The sequence below is a fragment of the Pinus tabuliformis genome, chromosome 6, assembly GCF_031772625.1.
Source record: "Pinus tabuliformis cultivar Carrire ecotype Pingquan chromosome 6, CPIR1, whole genome shotgun sequence".
Classification (NCBI taxonomy): domain Eukaryota; kingdom Viridiplantae; phylum Streptophyta; class Pinopsida; order Pinales; family Pinaceae; genus Pinus; species Pinus tabuliformis.
In genome coordinates, this window is record NC_142292.1 from 2,098,908,917 (window position 1) to 2,098,928,536 (window position 19,620).

The window sequence follows — 19,620 nt, forward strand, 5'->3', positions numbered from 1 at the left end:
GTATTAGAGGACAACGGTCTAAAGGACTTCATTGATCAAGAAGTCCCCAAGCCAGCAGTAGCTAATGCTATAGAATTTACGGAATGGAAGAAATGTGTGGCTAGAGCAAGGAGAATCCTCCTAGAGGGAGTTTGAGACCACATTGTCTCGAGCCTCCATGGGAAAGAGACATCGTTTTCAATGTGGAAAACATTGAAAGATCTATATCGTAACCGCAGCAATCAGAGGAAGTTGGCACTAAAAGACAAGCTTCGGAAAATCAAGTGTGAAAAGGGCGACATGATCTCAACATATCTGAACAAGCTCACCACCTGCAGGGATGAGCTTGGAAGTGTAGGGATCACGACAGCCAATGATGACATGGTGATTCTTGCTCTCCTCGATCTTCCTAAGAGCTGGTATAGCTACCAAGACTCGTTAATGGAAGAGAGAAACTGCCAGATTGGGAACGACTTTGGTTGGATCTGATGCAGGGGGAGATAAGAAGAAGCACCAAACATGGATCTTCATCAAAGCAAGATGATGATGAAAATCTAGCCTTAGCGAGTAAGGCGAGGAAAGGGAAAGGGAAGGCGTCCCATCCCAAATCCAGTGCTTCCCATGGTGGGAATAAGTTTGATAAATCAAAAGTGTGATGCTTTCATTGTCATGAGGTGGTCCATTATGCTACGAATTGTCCAAAGAAGAAATCCAAGAAGGTACCCTATAAGGGATCAGATGGTGAGGCGTTGGCCTCACAGTTCGAATTGGATTTCTCTCTCATCGCATGCATGGTTTCATCCATGGTGGGATGTGTTTGGGACCTGGACATTGGAGCCTCTTTCCACATGTCCGGCGACAAGAATCTTTTCAGTACCCTGGAGGAGAAGGATCTCGAGATGCGGATCGAGATGGGTGGTGATGGAAAGTACCATGTTTCAAGTGAAGGTACTATTGTGTTTCAGAGGGAGCATTGAGCTCCTCTCACCCTGACTGATGTAAAGTATGTACCAAGTCTGAAGAAAAATCTTGTGTATGTCGCTATGCTAGAAGACAAAGGCTATGATGTAGTCTTTAGTAAAGGAAAGGTATTCCTGAGGCATATCGGTACTGGACAGACCAAGAGGATTGGTATTCAAGTAAAGAATCTTTACAAACTAGAGGTAGACGACTGCCCTGCATTGAGTTCCAAAGCAGAGGTGGTGCAAAGCCAAGATGTTGGCGAGCTATGGCACAGAAGATTGGGCCACTTGCACCATGGGGCCTTGAAGATCATGCAACAGATTTCTACCGGACTTTCCAAGGGAAAACTGGAGTAGATGGATACATGCAAAGGTTGTACCTTGGGTAAGTATGTGAAATCTTCCTTTCAGGATTGAGATAGTAGAGCTGGAGCAATCCTGGAGCAAGTTCACACAGATGTTTGTGGACCATTCTCTACAACCTCCACCGCTAAACAAAGGTACTATGTCATTTTTATTGATGATTTTTCTCGTAAATGGTTGGATCTAATTTATGTGAAAGAAGGATCAGACCACCTTGAGGTTTTGTGAGTTTAAAGCCTTGGCAGAAAAAAAATATGGTAAGAAAATAAAAGCCTTGCGTAGCGACAATGGTGGAGAGTATGTCTCCCAACAGTTTAAGGACTTCTACGCAGCAGAAGGAATTAAACGGGAGTTGACGGCACCCCATAACCCACAGCAGAATGGGGTGGCCGAAAGGAAGAACAAATCGATTGTGGGAGCAGCTCAAGCGATGTTGCATGACCAAATCCTACCACTTCATTTGTGGGTTGAGTCATGCAATACAGCAGTATACTTGCAGAACAGAAGCCCGCACCGTATACTGGGAATGAAAACACCTATGGAGGCCTTTTCCGGGAAGCGACCAGATGTGAATCACTTCAGGATCTTTGGATCATCGATTTATTTCCATGTGACCAAAGATGCCCGGAAGAAGCTAGATCAAACAGCTGAGTTGGGGATACTTGTGGGGTATACTAATACACCCCACAACTGTCAGGTGTTCCTACCTACTAGTGAGAGGACAATGGTATGCAAAGATTTGAAGTTTGACGAGCAGAAAGCCATGCGAGTATCACTTGAGAGGAGCTCAAGTTGCATGCAGAGGAGGAACTTTCAGTGCCTAAGGAGGAGGAGCCTCAGATTGATGCGGAGCAGCAGCATGCAGAGGATCTGGGAGTGGAGAAATCCACTCATGCTGAGTCTTCCAGAGATGGGCGGAAAAGCTCAAGGGAAGCTAACACGTTGATGTTGGATGCGCGAAAAAATGTGGGACAGCGATCTTATCACCACAGACAGAGGAGGTCACCCGAGCAGTACACTGGTTACATGGCCCTGGTTGGGGAGTGTGTAGAGACCGAACCTTCTTCATTCGAAGAAGCAGTGCAGCAACCAATCTGGCCAATCTGGGTTGATGCTATGGTAGAGGAGTACGACTCTATCATTTAGAACAGTGTGTGGGATATTGTCCCAAGACCTCAGGACAAGTCAGTGGTTAGTTCCCGATGGCTTTACAATGTAAAGCAGGCAGTTGATGGTAGTGTTGAGAAACATAAGGCGAGGTTTGTTGCTCGTGGTTTCTCACAGATCGATGGGATCGACTACGATGAGACCTTTGCTCCTGTAGCAAGGTACTCATCTATCAGATCGATGTTGGCACTATCAGCTCAGATGGGTTGGAAGATCCATCAGATGGATGTGAAGACAGCGTTCCTCAATGGGAAGATTGAGGAAGAGGTGTACATTGAGCAGCCGGAAGGTTTTGAGACCTTCGATCGTGAGTTGCATGTGTGCCGACTCAAGAGGGCTTTGTACGGGCTGAAGCAAGCACCTCGTGCTTGGTACACCAGGATCGATAGCCATTTCACCGGGTTGGGCTTCACCAAGAGTGAAGAAAATGCGAACCTTTACCACATCATGGTAGAAGGTAAGCCATTGATCATTGTTCTTTATGTCGATGATCTGATTTTGACAGGTGATGATCAGTTGATCAAGTCTTGCAAGGAGGACCTTGCAAGAGGGTTCGAGATGAAAGACATGAGTCTTATGCACTACTTTCCAGGCATGGAAGTGTGGCAGAAAGATGGGGAAGTATTTGTGTCTCAAGGAAAGTATGCCAATGAGATACTCAGGCGGTTCCACATGGAGAAGTGCAAGCCCATGCAGACTCCTCTAGCTGGTAACTAGAGGAAGGAGGATGCTACTTCGGGTGAGGTAGTAGCTACTACTGTTTATCGGCAGCTTGTGGGTTCACTTATGTATCTAGTGAAAACATGACCAGACTTATGCTTTGCAGTGAACCAGCTAAGTCAAGCTATGGTTCAACCTACCAAGCTATTTTGGAAGGCAGCAAAGCATGTGTTGAGATACCTCAGAGGCACATCTCAGTATGGATTATGGTACAGACGGACAGAGGGAGTGAAGCTTCAGGGCTTCACAGATGTGGATTGGGCAGGGAGTCCATCAGACCGGAAGAGAACTTCTGGAGGAATCTTCAACCTTGGTTCAGCTGCAGTTTCCTGGTACAGCAGGAAACAGAGGTCAGTTGCACTTAGCTCAGAAAATGTTGAATACATGGCTGCCAGTCAGGCAGCATGTAAGGCCATTTGGATGCGGAAGATTCTAGTGGGATTATTTGGTCAAAGGATGGATCCAACTTTGATCTACTACGATAATCAAAGTTGTATCAAACTCTCTAAGAATCCAGGTTTTCATGACAGGTCCAAGCACATTGATATCTGGTATCACCATCTTCAACACTGTGTGGTCAAGAGGATCATGTTATTGTTGTATGTTTCGATCGAGGAATAGGACGCGGATATTTTGACTAAGGCATTGTCAAAATGTAAGTTCGAGTCCCACAAAGACAGGAATGGGGTTACTGATAATCCCTTTCTTGTTGAGAGGGAGTGTTGAAAATAGCAACAAGAAATGCTAAAAATATCACTGCTATAAATAGCATTTCAGGATAGATTCCAATTTTAGTTAGTCCCTGAACTAAAATTGAGAATTAAAATTCGAATTTGATCTTAGCAGTTGTTTGTAAAATAATTACTTAATTCATCTTGAGTTAATTAGTTGTAAAAAATCAAACATGAAGTCTATGTGAAGACATGCAACAGTTTCTCCATTGATTGAGGAAGTTATCCCTTGATTAAGGAGATCAGGATGAGTTGTAATTAGTTAGCTCAATGATCTGAGTTAAGTCCAGTTAGATTAGTTCCAACAGTTTGTGGAACTGATTGTGAGTTCAGTTAGTTAATGCATGCATGCATGTAACTGTTGCACTTCATATCACTGAATATTCTCTCATAAATAACTCATGCATGTCAGTTCAGTCAGAGACCCAATTGAGATCAGATGATGGGACAGTGTACTATCAGTTGCAGGAATATTCCATGGAGGATATCTCTTGCATGCAGAAGTAATTCATTCCTTGGAGATTGCACAGTTACTTTTCAGTTTGATGAGTGTGTGATGAGGCCAATTCACACAGGTGGCAGCATTGGACCCCAAGATAAACTGCACAAGGAAATAGGAGGCTTGGAGGGTTGAGGGAAGGCATATCTTGTCTCTATTCAGTCTGTGAGTTGTATTGTTGGATTGTACTGAGAGCAGGATAGCTTGTGAGATATAGCTTTGTGTAATCCGGACATATTTCCACTTGTATGATAATACAGAGATCGGGGTTTTTAGCTGAGGCTTTCCCCATAGTATTCTTATGTGTTCATGTGCGATTGCTTTCTCATTCTCAGTTATATGTGTTCTATTTGATCTTGCTCAAAATCGATTAAGCTTCCACAAATTTGTTGTAGAAGTAGATCTTGTATTTTGCTTTAGTATATTGCATAATCTGTTGATCTACAGTGGAAAATTCTACATTTTTAACCATAACTAATTTTGTTGCCAAGTTTATCTAACCGTCATTAAATTCAGCTACCCAAACTGCCAAATTTGGTTGGACCGCCAATTTTGGTGTGGGTCCAAATTTCTCTGGCGCTAACTAAAACTTTGTCATTTGGCCAAGTTTGATTTGATTGAGCATAACTTTTGCATATGAACTTTGATTGAGGCATCATTTGCATTGTTGAATTCTTTGCAACAAAATCTTCGATTTGATATTGGCTTCACTATGAGTCGAGGAATTTGAGTTTTAGGCCTTTTAGGATCCTCTTGGATCATTCCTTCCCACTGAGAATCTTTTGGTCCTCCAAAAGTATAAGGAGGAACTACAAGATAATGTACTCCCCATTTTCTTGATATGCGTAACAAATGTATTTGACAGGCCACACTTTCCTTTCCTTCACCTTCATACTTCGAAACTAGAATGATGAAGCTGACACATTTATTCATATGCAAATCTATAGTTTCCAATGTTATAAAACACTCATGGTCAAGTTTTACACTAATTTAAAATTGAAACCATATCCTTTGCTATCCAACTAAAGGCCAAAATATCACTATGTTGCATACTCAAGTGATGTTATACACTTCATCACTTTTACAAGTTTTTGCCCATCAATGGGGTCTTTAAAAAGAAACATGTCATTTGTAATTGTGGTCATACTCAACTACTTAAAAATGTTACCCATCTCTTATCTAACCAGGCTAATGGGCTCTCTTCCTTGTTGAATTGTTTCATCAGTAGATTCCTTCACAGGTGCTTTCATAGGTTTTTGGTCCTTCTTTAGGCATAGTTATGGATGGATCTTCCAACATATGGCTTTTTGATGTCCATCCTTGTCATAATGGTTGCAATGGTTTTCCTCCCTCCATACTTTCTTGACCTTCTTTTGTATCTCCTTGGGCAACATATCCTTCCTTGAATGGTTGTCTTTGGTGCAGCTCTGGCAAGGCAAACTTGACTTACCTCTTCCTTTGAAATGCTCATTATCACTGGAAGGTTGTGATGTGCTCTTAGCATCCTGCATTGACTCAAATGTGTCGCTTGAAGACTCTTGTCTCCATGGGTTTGGAGTCTCCTCCAACTTCCTCTCTGACATTACGCAATCATGCATATCGAGGTAGTTCCACCACTTGGATGGGATTCACAATGCCTTGGGCATTAACTCCTAAGCCATTTCCTTCATATCCCATCTTCTTCATTAGTTTTGAACCAATGCCCTTGGTGTGCCTTTCAAATGTACCAAAATCATCATCATAATGAGAATATGAAACTGAAAAATCACTGACACAATTTACCTCAATTGTCGATTTTGAAGCGAGTGATGATAACTTCACTAAGCCTTCACTACACTTCAACTTTTCCAAGGCCTCTTCGGTGTCTTGTAACTGAAGTTGCAATCTTTGGTTCTCTTATTCTGCTTCTTGTAGTAGTCTTCTCAGTTTAGCATTTTCTACTTGAATGCTCTACTTGATTTCCTCAAATTCTTGTAGCCACACATTCGTTGATGTTCTCATCAGTGGTCCAACACCTGCAGTCTCAACAATAGTGATCTTCATCTCATTGCCTAAATCAGAACCCATGTCATGTTGCACTGTAGCAACAGTTTTTTGCTTTCCTTTGCCACCATACTTCCTAGGCTTTAACTCTAGATGTAGTTTTTAGCAATGCTCTTCATCATGCCCTTCTTTCTTGCAATGAGCGCAAGAGGGTTTTTTTTCTTTTTCTTTGTTGTCATTGTCTTCTTTGCATGGTCATCTTGTTCATGCTTTCCCTTGTTTCCAAGGTGAATAACTTTCACACTAGCTTCATCAAGAGTAGTGGTATCAAACAACAATGAATGTCGAAGATATTTGTGTAAAGCGCCAATATATTTCATCAAATAACAAGTGAATCTAAAGGAATACTCAACATCAATGCTTGCTTCCTAAACTCCTTTGTAAAACTTTAAACATTTTGACCTTGTCCTTGTCTCATATTTTGCCATTCCATCATGGTTTTTCGTCAATAACCCAATGGATAAAATTGTCCTCTTAATACAGATGTAAATTCAGACCATGAAGAAAGGGGTTTACCATTATGCTTGTTGCCTTTGTAAAGTTTTCTCTCCCACCATGCAAGAGTTGTCTCTCCCAATTGAAGAGATGTTAATTGGATCTTTGCCTCATCCTCTTTGATCTGTTGTATGCGGCAATACACTTCTATCTGTCTAATCCAATTGTTTAGCTTTTATGCATTAGCTTCTCCATTAAACATAGTCGAATCAAATTTCACATCTAACTTTAAAAAAGGTTTTTTAGAAGCATCTCTATGATGACTATTGGAATGATGAGAAGATGAAGAAGAAGAACATTCACTTGAAGATAGAGATGGAGGTTCAGGTGGGTCCCTTCCACTTCTTTGATTTACTGAAGCATTGTCCTCTGCTTTCTCTTTCTTCTTCTTGTCCTTCTTTGTTATTCTCTTCTCATACTCTGCAAACAATTTATCTACCATGCATATCATCATGTAGAAGGTTTTGTGGAAAGTTTTGTCATTCTCAGAGCGAACATCGTCATTCTCCATTTTTTCTGTGTTGCACATCCAATCTCGAAGTCAAAAGACTTGAGTTTTCCTTCACCCTCTTTGAGTTTGGTCGTGGTTATCATCCACACTAGCAATTCACGTCAGCAAGAAGACCGCTTTGATACCCACAATAGCTGGGATCTTTTCTTTGGTGATGTTAGCAGAATTGCATTAAAAAAAAGCATGTAAAACCATATATCTGACACTTGAAGAAGAATAAACACATAAAGTGACCATAAAGACAATGCACTACTATTTGATAACAGAGTTCACTCACAATGTGTGAGCTACATCTCCAGGCCCACCTGCAAAGTGGAGAGGTCTCTATATTATCTCGGCGAAACAGAAAGAGAGGTACATGGCAAAATAATTCATTATACCTCACTTTTGGGAGTGACTTGAAAATGTGTTGCTCAAATCCCTAATTTGACTACACTAGTGAAATCATTGTGAAATTTAGAGTAAAATTAGTCTAAACTTGACTAGATTCAAACACTGTCAACGCCGGATCCCCAAAGAATCTCCAAGATTCCACAATAGAATCTTTTGGGAATATTCCCTAAGAATATTCTTCTCAGTATGGATGCCACCTGGTTCTACTGCAGGGTTCTACTGCGCCCCTAGTTCCCTTGGCCCACACGCAATACTGCTCCGGCCTCCACCCGTTTGTTGTTGGTTGAACGATATGACAAGTGTTTAAATATTATTGTGTCGGCGGACTTAACAATGCCCTGTCAGATCGCAAGTTGGCTGGCACGTTGAATTTAGAGTGTTTGGTCCGACGGGGTCGCAAGTTCAAAACCCCTACGAACTCATTTTATATATAAAACCAAACATTCAATTTTAATTTTTAAAGCATTGTTATAACCTCTGCCAAATTTGGTAGGATGCTATTAGTTTTGGCGGCTCTGCCATTTTTAACCATAACTAAGTCTCTTGCCAAGTTTACCTAACCGTTGCTAAGTTTAGCCCCCAAACTGCCAACTTTGGTCAAACTGTCAATTTTGGCAAGGGTCCAAATTTGTCTGGCTCCAACTAAAACTTTGACATTTTGCCAACTTTTACTATAACTATCATTGAGCATAACTTTTGCATATGAACTCCAATTGAAGCACCATTGGATTCTTTGCGACGAAATTTTTGATTTGATGTTTGGTTTCGCTGAGAGTCGAGCCTTTTGATTTTTAGGCCTTCTAGGTTCCTCTTGGATCAGATAATAAGGGTTAAGGTCTTATAATAAGGAGACCATTGGAAATAACAATCTAATGATATACATACCTCATAACTTTGTCCTTGTATTATAATGACATATCTTCATTTTGAATGAACAATCATAATATATCTGCAAGGACCTATTAGTCTCCCATTTACTAGATTTATGTTTGGCATGGTGATTACCATTTCTAATGCAAAATTTGACTAGAAAGTTAGTACAAATCTTTTTAAATGGAAAAGTTCATGATATTCAAATCTCATAAACATTTTAGCCCCCACGGGGGCAGCTTGTTGGCCAACAAACACATTTATAAGGCGTTTGTGTCAATGTGCAAGTCACAAGTTCAAACCTCGACTTACCCGTGTGTCGTGCTTAGGGTGGTGTGGTTGCACTTAGAGGTTATAGTGGCAATGGTTGGGGATTGACCCCATGTCACAGCAAGCTAAGATGTGAAGATTTGATAGTTCTAATTCTCTTATTATTGATCCTATGTTATTATACTTGACTCATGTCCATGTGTTTGTGTTGAACAATAGAATAGAAGATTTTGTTAGTCCTAGTTCACTTATTGTTGTTGTAAAATGTTTCCTTATAAACCTTTTTGTTGATTTTGGATAGCACCGAATGTGCTCTAGCTCCGAAATTTTGTGGAGGGGCTAGAACACATGAGATCTCCAAAACCCAGAAATCATTTAGAGATATTCCACCCGGATGAGGAGTTATTAAAATAATTAATATTTTTTAATGGGTTCCTAAGTTTACGAAATTTTGTGGAGGGGCTAGAACACATGAGATCTCCAAAACCTAGAAATCATTTAGAGAAATTCCACCCGGATGAGGAGTTATTGAAATAATTAATATTTTTAATGGGTTCCTAAGTGTAAACTTAGGAAAATAAAAATATCAATGGGTATTAATAAGAATATGGGTGACCCGGATGCAGGTGTCCTTAAGAGGTGTTAATGCTAGAGCACGCGGAGTCGGCAACTGGCGAGTAATTAAGAGAGGTAAGGCGGTTCGTGGCAGATAATTAATTCTCATTAATGGAGGTCCAAGCTCGAGGTACGCAGATGGATGTTATCAGGATGGCGAGCATTCTACAGGGTTCATTTGTTCAGGGCTTTTTAGGCATCAATGTAGTGTTTCTGGTTTCTTCTAGCAGAGGTCTCCTCTGGTGGTCATGGTCGCAGAGTCTTAGTGCAACTCAGCAAATTTGGAAGCCTCATTACTGCTCCCATTTGGTCGGCTTCAGGTATACAGCTCTGCCTCTTTCAGAAAGTGTCGGGTGTATTAAGTTTTTTTTCTTCATTTGCGTCTGGTGTCTTAAGTCATTCCTCTGGTTCATTTCGGGAAGGGACTTGGTTTTTATCCTTGTTAAAGGTGTCTGGGTTGGGTTCTGGTCTTTCTCGGTCGTTGTTGGGTACTTTCTTGCCGCCGAGTCTAGATTATGTGCACTGGGCTTCTGGATCTCTCATTCAAGGGTCTGGTTTACATTTTGGTTACAATTGGCCTGTGCGTTGTTTCTCCCTCACACCCAGTCCTTTAGCATCCTCATTCTGCTGCGGTATTTTGTTATGGCCCGTCGTCGGGGTATTCCAAGGTGAGGGAGCAACTCGGGATCCCGTGGGGGATCTGGAGGGCGTGGTAGCTCGGCGCCTCGTCGTATATCCCCGTTAGCTACTGTTTCACCTTCCTCTCCGCCCTCAGACAATTCAGGTCCCTCCCTAAACAGTTCACTGCATACCTCAAGGTTTAAGTTCAAAAGTAGACTTAACAGACCGCTCATCTCTGCTATAATTACTGTCATCTTTTCGGAGGAAGAAGATGAGCTCACAAGCTCAAACGAAATTTCCAAGGAACAATCGCTTTCTCAGAATTCTAGTGGCTCTCAGAGCAGCTTGGCTGGTGTTGTCCTCAATGTTGCTGCTGCGGTGTACGAAGAAGGTCAACAGGAGGCTTCTCGCCCTCCGACGGACCCTCCTCAAGAACAGACCATTGTTTGTGAGTCGGCGCGCCTCTTTGGCAGTGTACTACACCTTGTGCCTCCTACAGAAGGCAACTTGATGGAAGCTGAAGATGAGGTGATGGTAACCTGGGCAAGCTCCCCTACTCAAGTTAATGAAAATGCTACGAATGCGCCACGGCAAGTTTAACTACCTTTGGTTTCAGCTACAGGACAGTAAGTCCGTTTTGGTTTTCTGGATCTCGTGTGTCATTTTCAGTGTGCATGGCTTCTGATACCAACATTATGAATGTGTTCATTCTCCAGGGTACAATTTTGGATTTCCTTTTTTGTAATTATGCCAAAGAACAGTTTTTTGTAATAGGGCAGCGCACTCTGGAGCGTTTAGCTCTGTTTAGTCTTGGACCATATAGTTATGTTCGGTGTTGCGGCAATGATTATAAGTTTTGTAAACAGAAGGCAAAAAGATACCTGCAATGCTTCTTTGACAGAGGGCAGGCTACGGCCCCCTCAGAGATTCAAACCTCTATGTAAATATTTTTTTTCTTTTTAATCCTAATAGAATAGTCTTTACTCAGAAAAAAAACATAAGAATATGGGTGAGAACTTCTAAGTAGCGAGGATCAAGTCTGTTTTAATCTTAGCCGTTGATTAGGGACTTAACCTCAGTTGTTGATTCATCAACAAGAAAAATATAAGAGTAGACTTGAGAGTCAGTTGGAGATACACTTGAGAGATCAGTGATTTCGATTTTTCTGGGGCATGGTTTGCTTTGAAAATTGAACAAGTGATACGCTGCAATGAAAGGGGCGGTAGCAAAGGGTTTGATCGGAAGGATGTTCTGAGCCGAGTACCAAACAGAGAGGCAGCACATAGGCCTACGCAGCCCAGAGAAGGGGCTCACGCAAAGCTGACGCAGGCCAAGAGGGTTCTTGCAGTGGCAATGCGAGATAACCAAGGGAAGTTCAAGATTTCGCTGGGAGTTCGATGTTCTGAGCTAGGAGGGCTAAAGTCGAAGCTTCTAAGGGCGAATCGATCCAGTAGAGAAGTGACGCGGTCTCCCAGAGGCAAGACGCTGGCCCACACAGAGCAGAGTGTGCTGGGATTTCGCAGTGCTCGCTGGAGTCAGCGATTCAGTGGATCAGTTGAGACTTGAAGAACAAGGTAAACCCTCGTATGTATTTCTTCTTGTTGTAATATCTACGAAAGGTTAGCCTATGTGAGAGACAACCTGTTATACTCAGATTTTGCTTCTTTAATAATACAAACCCTCTATATGCTGCATTGGTTTTCCCTAATTGTGTTTTTCCGAAGACGATTGTCCAAAAATAACAGTGTCCCTTGTGTATTTGTCTCGTTATATTTCAGTTCATGATCTATATGTATGTGTCGTATGCAATAGTGTTTTCATCGCTCTTTAAGTAATTAAATAAACTTATTGAATGTAAAAACAAGAGATGATAAACCAGTGATAAAGGTAGGATTTTTGATGTGTAAATTCAGAAATTTTCACACTTTTATGATTAAAATTTATATAAAATACTTTTTCATATACAATCTCAGTCAAAATGTAAAGAATTTAATAATTCTAGTTCTCTTGTTGTTCCTCACTAAAATGTGTTCTCAATAAATCTTTTATTATTGAAATTTAATACAAGATATTTTTCCCATTGAAATTTAATACAATATTTTTCCCATACATGATTTCAGTCAAGATGTCCAAGCAGCACATTCACCAATATGTGAATTTTTGGAAATAAAGTTAGCACGTCTTACAACTTACCGAAAGAATCATTCGACTAAAATGTCACAGTTGGGAATTTATTTATTCCTCCATATCCACCCAGGATATTGCAAATGGCCCCAACCACATGACCTGCCCACTTGCAGGGACAAGACTTCCTACAACCGGAAAGCATGTCTCTAGGTATAGAGAACTCTAGTGGGAGATCGCAACAACACAACGTTACCAAACAAGCCAGCCACCATTGAGTATGTAAAATGATTAAAATGTATTTACATGTCTTTAAAACAATTTAAAATCAATATGAAAACTAGGATTATTATATTCCATTTTTAATTAAAAAAATATAGTACTTCTATAAACACCCATATATAATGTCATTCCATTTTACATGTCCATGACAGGATGCAGCTGAGGACCATATGATTTTTAATTAAAAAATATAGTACTTCTATAAACACCCATATATAATGTCATTCCATTTTACATGTCCATGAAGCGACGAGGACCATATGATGAAACTAATTATTTCCCTGTGAAATTGAAAAACAAAGCATCTCTGGTTTCCATGAATAATTGGAACAGTACAGAAATCATTTTCATTTGAAATAATATATTTTTCATGCTTCTATTCAATGAAAGAATTCCAGTGATACAGAACATCCCAACTTGAATTAATTAAATGCAGAGAAGCACTAAAGAATTTTTCATGTCCTTGCAACTTTCGGAAAAGAAAAGGAAAAAATATCTCAACAATTTTCCTTCGGCAAATATCTTGCAACCTGTTAATGTCAATTTTGTTAAATACTTACCATCTAATGAAAATAGTACACAGGAAAAAACAGTGGTCTGCATCATTTGGGCACAATTCATCAACCCTGGAAAGCTGTTTACATCTCTCAATGTGCGTGACAATCAGTTTTGAACACTAGACCAAAGAATGCGATAGTATAGCAAAAATCATATTTTACAAAATGCCTCTTTCCAACACTCGTTGATAAAAGACTGAAAGAACCCACAAGATTGAGACCTCCGCTGAAAAAATGGGCAAACAAGATGGTATGCAGTATGTATGTAGTATGAAAAAATAAACAGATAGACAGTTCATTGCATAAGCAAAGATGGTATGCAGTTTGTCTGTAGTATGAAAAAATAAACAGATAGACAGTTCATTGCATAAGCAAAGATGGTATGCAGTTTGTCTGTAGTATGAAAAAATAAACAGATAGACAGTTCATTGTATAAGCAAATAACATTTGTAGGCGTATAAACATATACTCCATATACAATGGAGAAAAACTTTGGCCGATGATGGTTAGTTTTCAAGCCTTTCGGGAAAATATTTAGCTAACTAAACTCGCATCGCAAGATTACAAAAATTGGAGGGCATGATTAGGTTCCAGCCGCTTGATAAGAGGGTCAGTGTTAATTGAAGTTAGAGATGGAAGAGTTCTGCTAAATTTAGCAGTGCACTACATTTGGGAGAAGAACCGGAGAATGAAGCTAAGGCACAGTCTTACTTTCTCTTAGTGTTGACTTGGGAAAATTCTCTAATTTTTCCTATAGTCAAAAATAGTAAATCTAACTGAGCATGCATGGAAATTTTATTTCAGTTCGACTTCTGTTCAGTGAGCAGTTTGACTTGAGTTCAAAAAGCCAGTTCACGTGAGTTCAAGATGTCAATTAGACTTGAGTTCAGTGAGGCAGTTTGACTTGGGTTCAAGGAGCCAGTTTCACTTGAGTTGAAGAGCAGTTCAATCCTATAAAGAGAAGAGTGCAGACTTGGTGAAACACATGATTATGACTTGAGTTCAGTGAGGCAGTGCAACTTGGGTTCAAGGAGCCAGTTCACTTGAGTTGAAGAGCAGTTCGATCTTATAAAGAGGAGTGCAGACTTGATGAAACACATGATTATGCACTAGCAAGAATTTGTGTTTTGAGCTCAAAAAAGTAGTTCCAAACCAATACGTGAGGTCAAGGAGTGCGCATCGCTTAAGGAGGCCAAGATAGCTTGCGCAAAGAGGCAGTTCAGTCAGCACAGTTGGTAAAGCTGCAGAAGAGAGAGACCGAATTGGTCAAGAGTGTGTCGGATATTGTGTGAGGAACAGAGAGTAAGAAGGGATTTTTTCCCAAGTGATTTGTAATTAATTACTGAGATTTTTCTAAGCAGATCAATAAAAACACAAATTAACAGGTTTTCCCCGGGTGGGGTTTCCTGGGTATTTCTGTTGTTTTGTTAATTGTGAACTTATTTTCTGCTGCAAATTAAATGAATACCCGCCGATGTATTTGATCAGTGAATTTCACAGTTCAGTTTCTAGTTCTTGCATCTCAGAATACTGTTCAAATTAGTTGCTGGGTATAAGAAAACTTACAGTCAGGATGTCCACTTTAGTTTCAAATTTCCAAGGAATCTATGACTATGTCCTTTCTAAACATGCAAGTATGAGCACACTAAAGATTTCTGACCGATGATTTTTTCTAAGAAAATTCAGGAAATCCATCTCATTTCTAAACACACAAATACAAACAGTCTCAACATTTTTTACCAATGGTCATTTATAAATAATGCCCCACCTCTACTGCCTAAGCAGCAGCACTGCTGCAAAATTTTCTTAGCTTGAAGTTAAAATAGCACAACTTATGCATAGGAATCTTCCTCTTAACCAAAAGAATAAAAATAGTAATGAAATATATCCAGATAATCTAGAACATGCTAATTATAGTAGAACTTTATTAGAGCCCTTCTGAGATGGAAGAATTATGGCAAGGTTTGCTACAGTTTCATCTAGGGTTCAAAAGAACCTAAAATCATGGAAGACAATATGAACACTTTTGGGCCATAATTTGTTTTCTTCCAAAGTGCTAATCCATAAGATATTTTTAACCAAAAAACAAACTTTGCTACTTAGCTGCTAAGATTTCATCCAAGATTGAGTTCATTTATGGGCTACAGGATCCAGATGTTAAAAATATCTCACAGATATGAAACATGACAGTTGTGACAAAATACCTTGTACAGGTTGTTAAATAGCCATTGAATCAGCTATACATGTTATCCGTTTTTGCACCCATATATCCAAGGCCACATGGCACCTTTCCTATTCAAACCCTATGTAGTATTAATCCTAACACAATACAATGTGTTGATGTGTGCCAAGGCTTATTCCTTTGAGGAATGAATTCAAGTGCTTGTACCAACTTGCTAATCAAGACAATCCTCCTAAATGCACTGCACCTATCACCTATCTAACAAAGATTTGCAATTGACATACTATGCTCAATTCTTGAAAACATGCGATAGCCACTCACCTAAAAATACAAGAAACAACGCTTTGTTTTGGAAAAAAATGAAAGGTTTAGCCAATGCAATTACTACTTTCACTAGAAATAATCTATACTTATGTCCTTTTCAACACGTATAACAAAAAGATATCTGTAAATAAATGGTATGATTTCAGGCCCAAAGCTGGGGCAATCAAATACATCCATCACATATCAATCTCAGCTGCAAGAATCCTGTTATAATCAAGGAAACCTAATGAAAATTAGGCCAGTTACCTAGAGCCATCATGTCAGCTGCTCGATTATGTGATCATGGCTATTCTCTTTTGTCCTCTTCAGTGTCATCATCTAAGCTGAAAACATCAGTATTTACTGCCTTCCTTTCTTTCATTTCTTGCTTAACATCGGCGTCAACCACTGATGTTGATGTTGTCAAGGCCAAAGCTTCCTCTTCATCAAAATCTTCTCCAACTTCTTCTGAGTAAGCATACCTGTTTACCGGCAATGGTTTGAAAACATTCATCAAAATGGATTCCCTTTGCTTGCTTCCCCTCGTAAATAAATAAGTTTGAATTGCTTCAATTTGTTTCTGCTGACACATGAAAAATATAAAAGGGATGCAAAACATATAATATTTATTAACTGTGAACCTCAATTGATCTTACCGTGTAGAACTTTGAGATGGTGCCCACAGCACACAGAGGACGCAGAGCAGAGCAAAGGATAGCATGTGCCAAAATCCAGTTATGATCCATGCACTCTGCCAACGCTCGCTAAAAGGATCCGTTGCCTTGAAATACAGCTGCATCAGAGAATTCACAGTTGCAATCAAATAGCATATAACCAGGAAAAGGGAATGTTCTAACAGAAAGGCTGATAGAGATTAAGAATATACATATGAAGTTTAAGAAAATGTGAACAGTGCTAAAATTTTCCAACTAGGACATTCCACAACTGGACTTGGAACATAAAGAAGAAATATTACTTTTGATGAACATCTCAAATGAGAATATGAATGAAATCTTAAATTGCATGATAAACGAGTTCGAGGATGTAAGACTCAATCTCATTTTCAAAAAAAATCCCAAGGGTATTTTGGCAGAAAATAGAGAAAGCCAAGCTGATAATGAAACAGCTCACTAAATGAGCATTTGAATAGCATCCGTTAATCAGATAGGAAGCTTGACATTCTTTTTCGAAAAGAAATGGAATTTCTGTTTCTTTCTATATTCACCTAAAACATAAAAGTAAACAGAATAGAATAAAATAAATAAACAACATACTATATGCAAAAGTTAGAAGATTCCATAAACCAGATAAGTTTATAACTAAAATCATAATAATGTGACAATATCATGTATGGTGCTAGAAAATACAGCAGAGTGTGCTTATATAACAAAATATTGGCAATTGGATTTATCTCAGGTGGTTGGGAGTAATGATTGTTATTCTCCCCATACAAGTTCAATTCCCACAAGTGACATGATGAGCTCATATTGAGTATATGGTTGTAATGGCTTTGAGCCTTCTTGTTAAATGGCCTTGAGCCAATATCATAACAATGTGATATCTGATCAATCATGTTGAATGTAATATATGTCATAATTTTGGACATGTTGCAGCGAGTTGCAGAAGTAGAATGTTTAAAGCTAATAACCATCTCACAAAAAGATCATCGACTTCCAGGTACTTTAATGGATATTGTTTTGCTTGCAATATGTTTGGTCATAAAGTCATTGGTTGCAATAGAAGGAATATGAAACATATAAGATGTTATGCTTGTAACAAGTTTGGGCATGTAACAAAAGAATGCAGGAACAAGTCTATGGATCGCCACAGACAATATGGTAAGAAACCAAATAAGAACATTGATATCAGAAAATCTGAAAAAGATGGATCCACCAATAAGCAAGAAAAGGAAGAACAGATAAGATGTGGTTTTGCTCTCTGCTCATTCGAAAACGAAGATGAATGGTACATAGATAGTGGATGTTCTCATCACATGACTGGAGATAAGAGTAAAATGGAGTCTCTCCGTAAAAACCATCGTGGTAATGTTATTCTTGAAACTGATGTTTCAGCAAATGTTCTAGGACAAGGTAAAGCCAGAATTAATAAAACTAGAGCAGCAGTTGATGCTTTGTTAGTGCAAGGGCTAAAGAAGAATATCCTAAGCGTAGGACAAATGGCAGATACTGGAAATATAATAGTAAGGTTATGAATGAAGTAACTGGAAAAGTCATAATAAGAGGATACATAAATCGAGACAAATTGTATGTGTTTGAAGATCAGAATTCTCATAGATATGAGAAAGGATCAGACTTAGAGTAAAAGAAGATTTTGCCTATTGCAATCTCTTATTCTTAAATGAATATTTCTAACATTGACTGCAGAAGTGGTGAGAGGTACTTGACCTCATGAAAAACAAAAGATGGTTATCAGGTCCTCAGGATCAGTGATGTGTAATCTCAGGGGGAGTAATACATATTAATTCCCATGGTTATTTTTTATTTTCATGTTGCTTATACTACTGACAGTGTCTCTAGTGAAGTAACAATAAACAGGTACAGACAAAACAGACTCAGGGGGAGTTGAAAGTGTGAAATTTCAGTATTTCACTTTCTGTATGCAGATCTTATGAAGACAAGTCCCGTTGTATACACGAGATCTAGACTGCACAGTGGTGTACATTTTGGTTTGATGAAGAAACAGTGGGGCAGACTCAGGAAAAGGGTCTGATATGGTTCAATCAATTATCAATTGGCCTTTTTGTTTTGATGTTTGATGGTTACAATCTGTTAATGCTATTTAGAAGTGTTTTTGGCCCTCATAAGTCGTTGATGACTTGATGGATAACTGGTTGATGATGATGCCTTGATGATTGTTACTGATATATGAAATGATATAATTAGATCTGACAGTTGACAGTTGGCACAGGGTCAGGGGGAGCAATTGCTAGGCTTCTAATAATGCGTTGTTGGCATTATGTTTGCTTTAAAAGTCCTTCGTATGTAATGATGCTTATCAATGGTAACAATACTTATGTCGCTAAAGTGTTTAAATGATGCATCATGCTATGCTGCGGTCATGGGTTGCCTATGATGAAATAACGTATGATACTCATATATTACTTGGGCCACATAATTGTTTTGATGTTACTGATCAGATTTTTGGATGATTCTTTTAATGATGCATATGCCACATATGTTATGTTGCTGACATAGTGATCTTCATAAGTTCAAGGAGATAAACAAAGCTTGAGTACACAACTTCATTATTTGATGATGATAAGTGTCACTCATTACTTTATGCTGTTGTCATCATGCCTTCAAAGATGCATAAATTGCATATGGTACAGTTATGGACGAGGATTTGTTAAAATTGGCAACTGGGGCCAAACTCCATGTAGGTCACCTCATTTATGGCAGCTGATATTTTTCTTGGATTCCTCTCATCAAGAGGTGTAGGATTGATCTAACGATCATCCGATTCCGACATGTATTTATGGAGATATGAATTTATTTGTATTTCTTGACAATCTGTCAAGGTCGGCCAGCAAGTAAAATAGTGTTTTACACCCCCAGCTTATCCTCAAACGTGGCATATAAGAAGAGGAGACCTTGAGGCATTATGATACTCATCTCACCATCTCATTCCTCTCTCTCCTGGTCTCTTGGGTATGTGTAAGAGGAGGAAGGCACTCACACGTGGGAGAAAGAAGGACGCATGTTTGTTTTAGGGCAGTGTTGACCTAGGGTTGACCGAGGAGCAGCGGGATTGTTTTATGCATGTGTTGACCAGCGAAGAGGAGGTTTGGCTGCGTTCTTGGGTTGGGCAGCCTCTCCTAGGCTAGCCGCATTGTTGGGCAGCCAAACGTTGGCCTGTTTGACCACAGATTTGACCGGCGTTGACTGGTTAGGGCTGACAGCAGGATTGCTGATA

At 39.5% G+C, this 19,620-nt stretch overlaps 1 protein-coding gene across 1 annotated transcript in view; it reads right to left on the reverse strand.

The window, feature by feature from the left end:
• Nucleotides 1-15,392: 15,392 nt before the first annotated feature.
• Nucleotides 15,393-19,620, reverse strand: part of LOC149267636 (uncharacterized) — a 62,306-nt gene continuing 58,078 nt past the window's right edge. Inside the window, exons 4-5 of the mRNA XM_089433760.1 lie at nt 16,344-16,480; nt 15,393-16,169 (exon numbers count right to left, since the gene is read on the reverse strand). Of these exons, the coding sequence (XP_089289886.1) occupies nt 15,995-16,169; nt 16,344-16,480 (312 nt within the window). The 3' untranslated portion in view covers nt 15,393-15,994. The remainder of the gene's footprint in view (nt 16,170-16,343; nt 16,481-19,620) is intronic.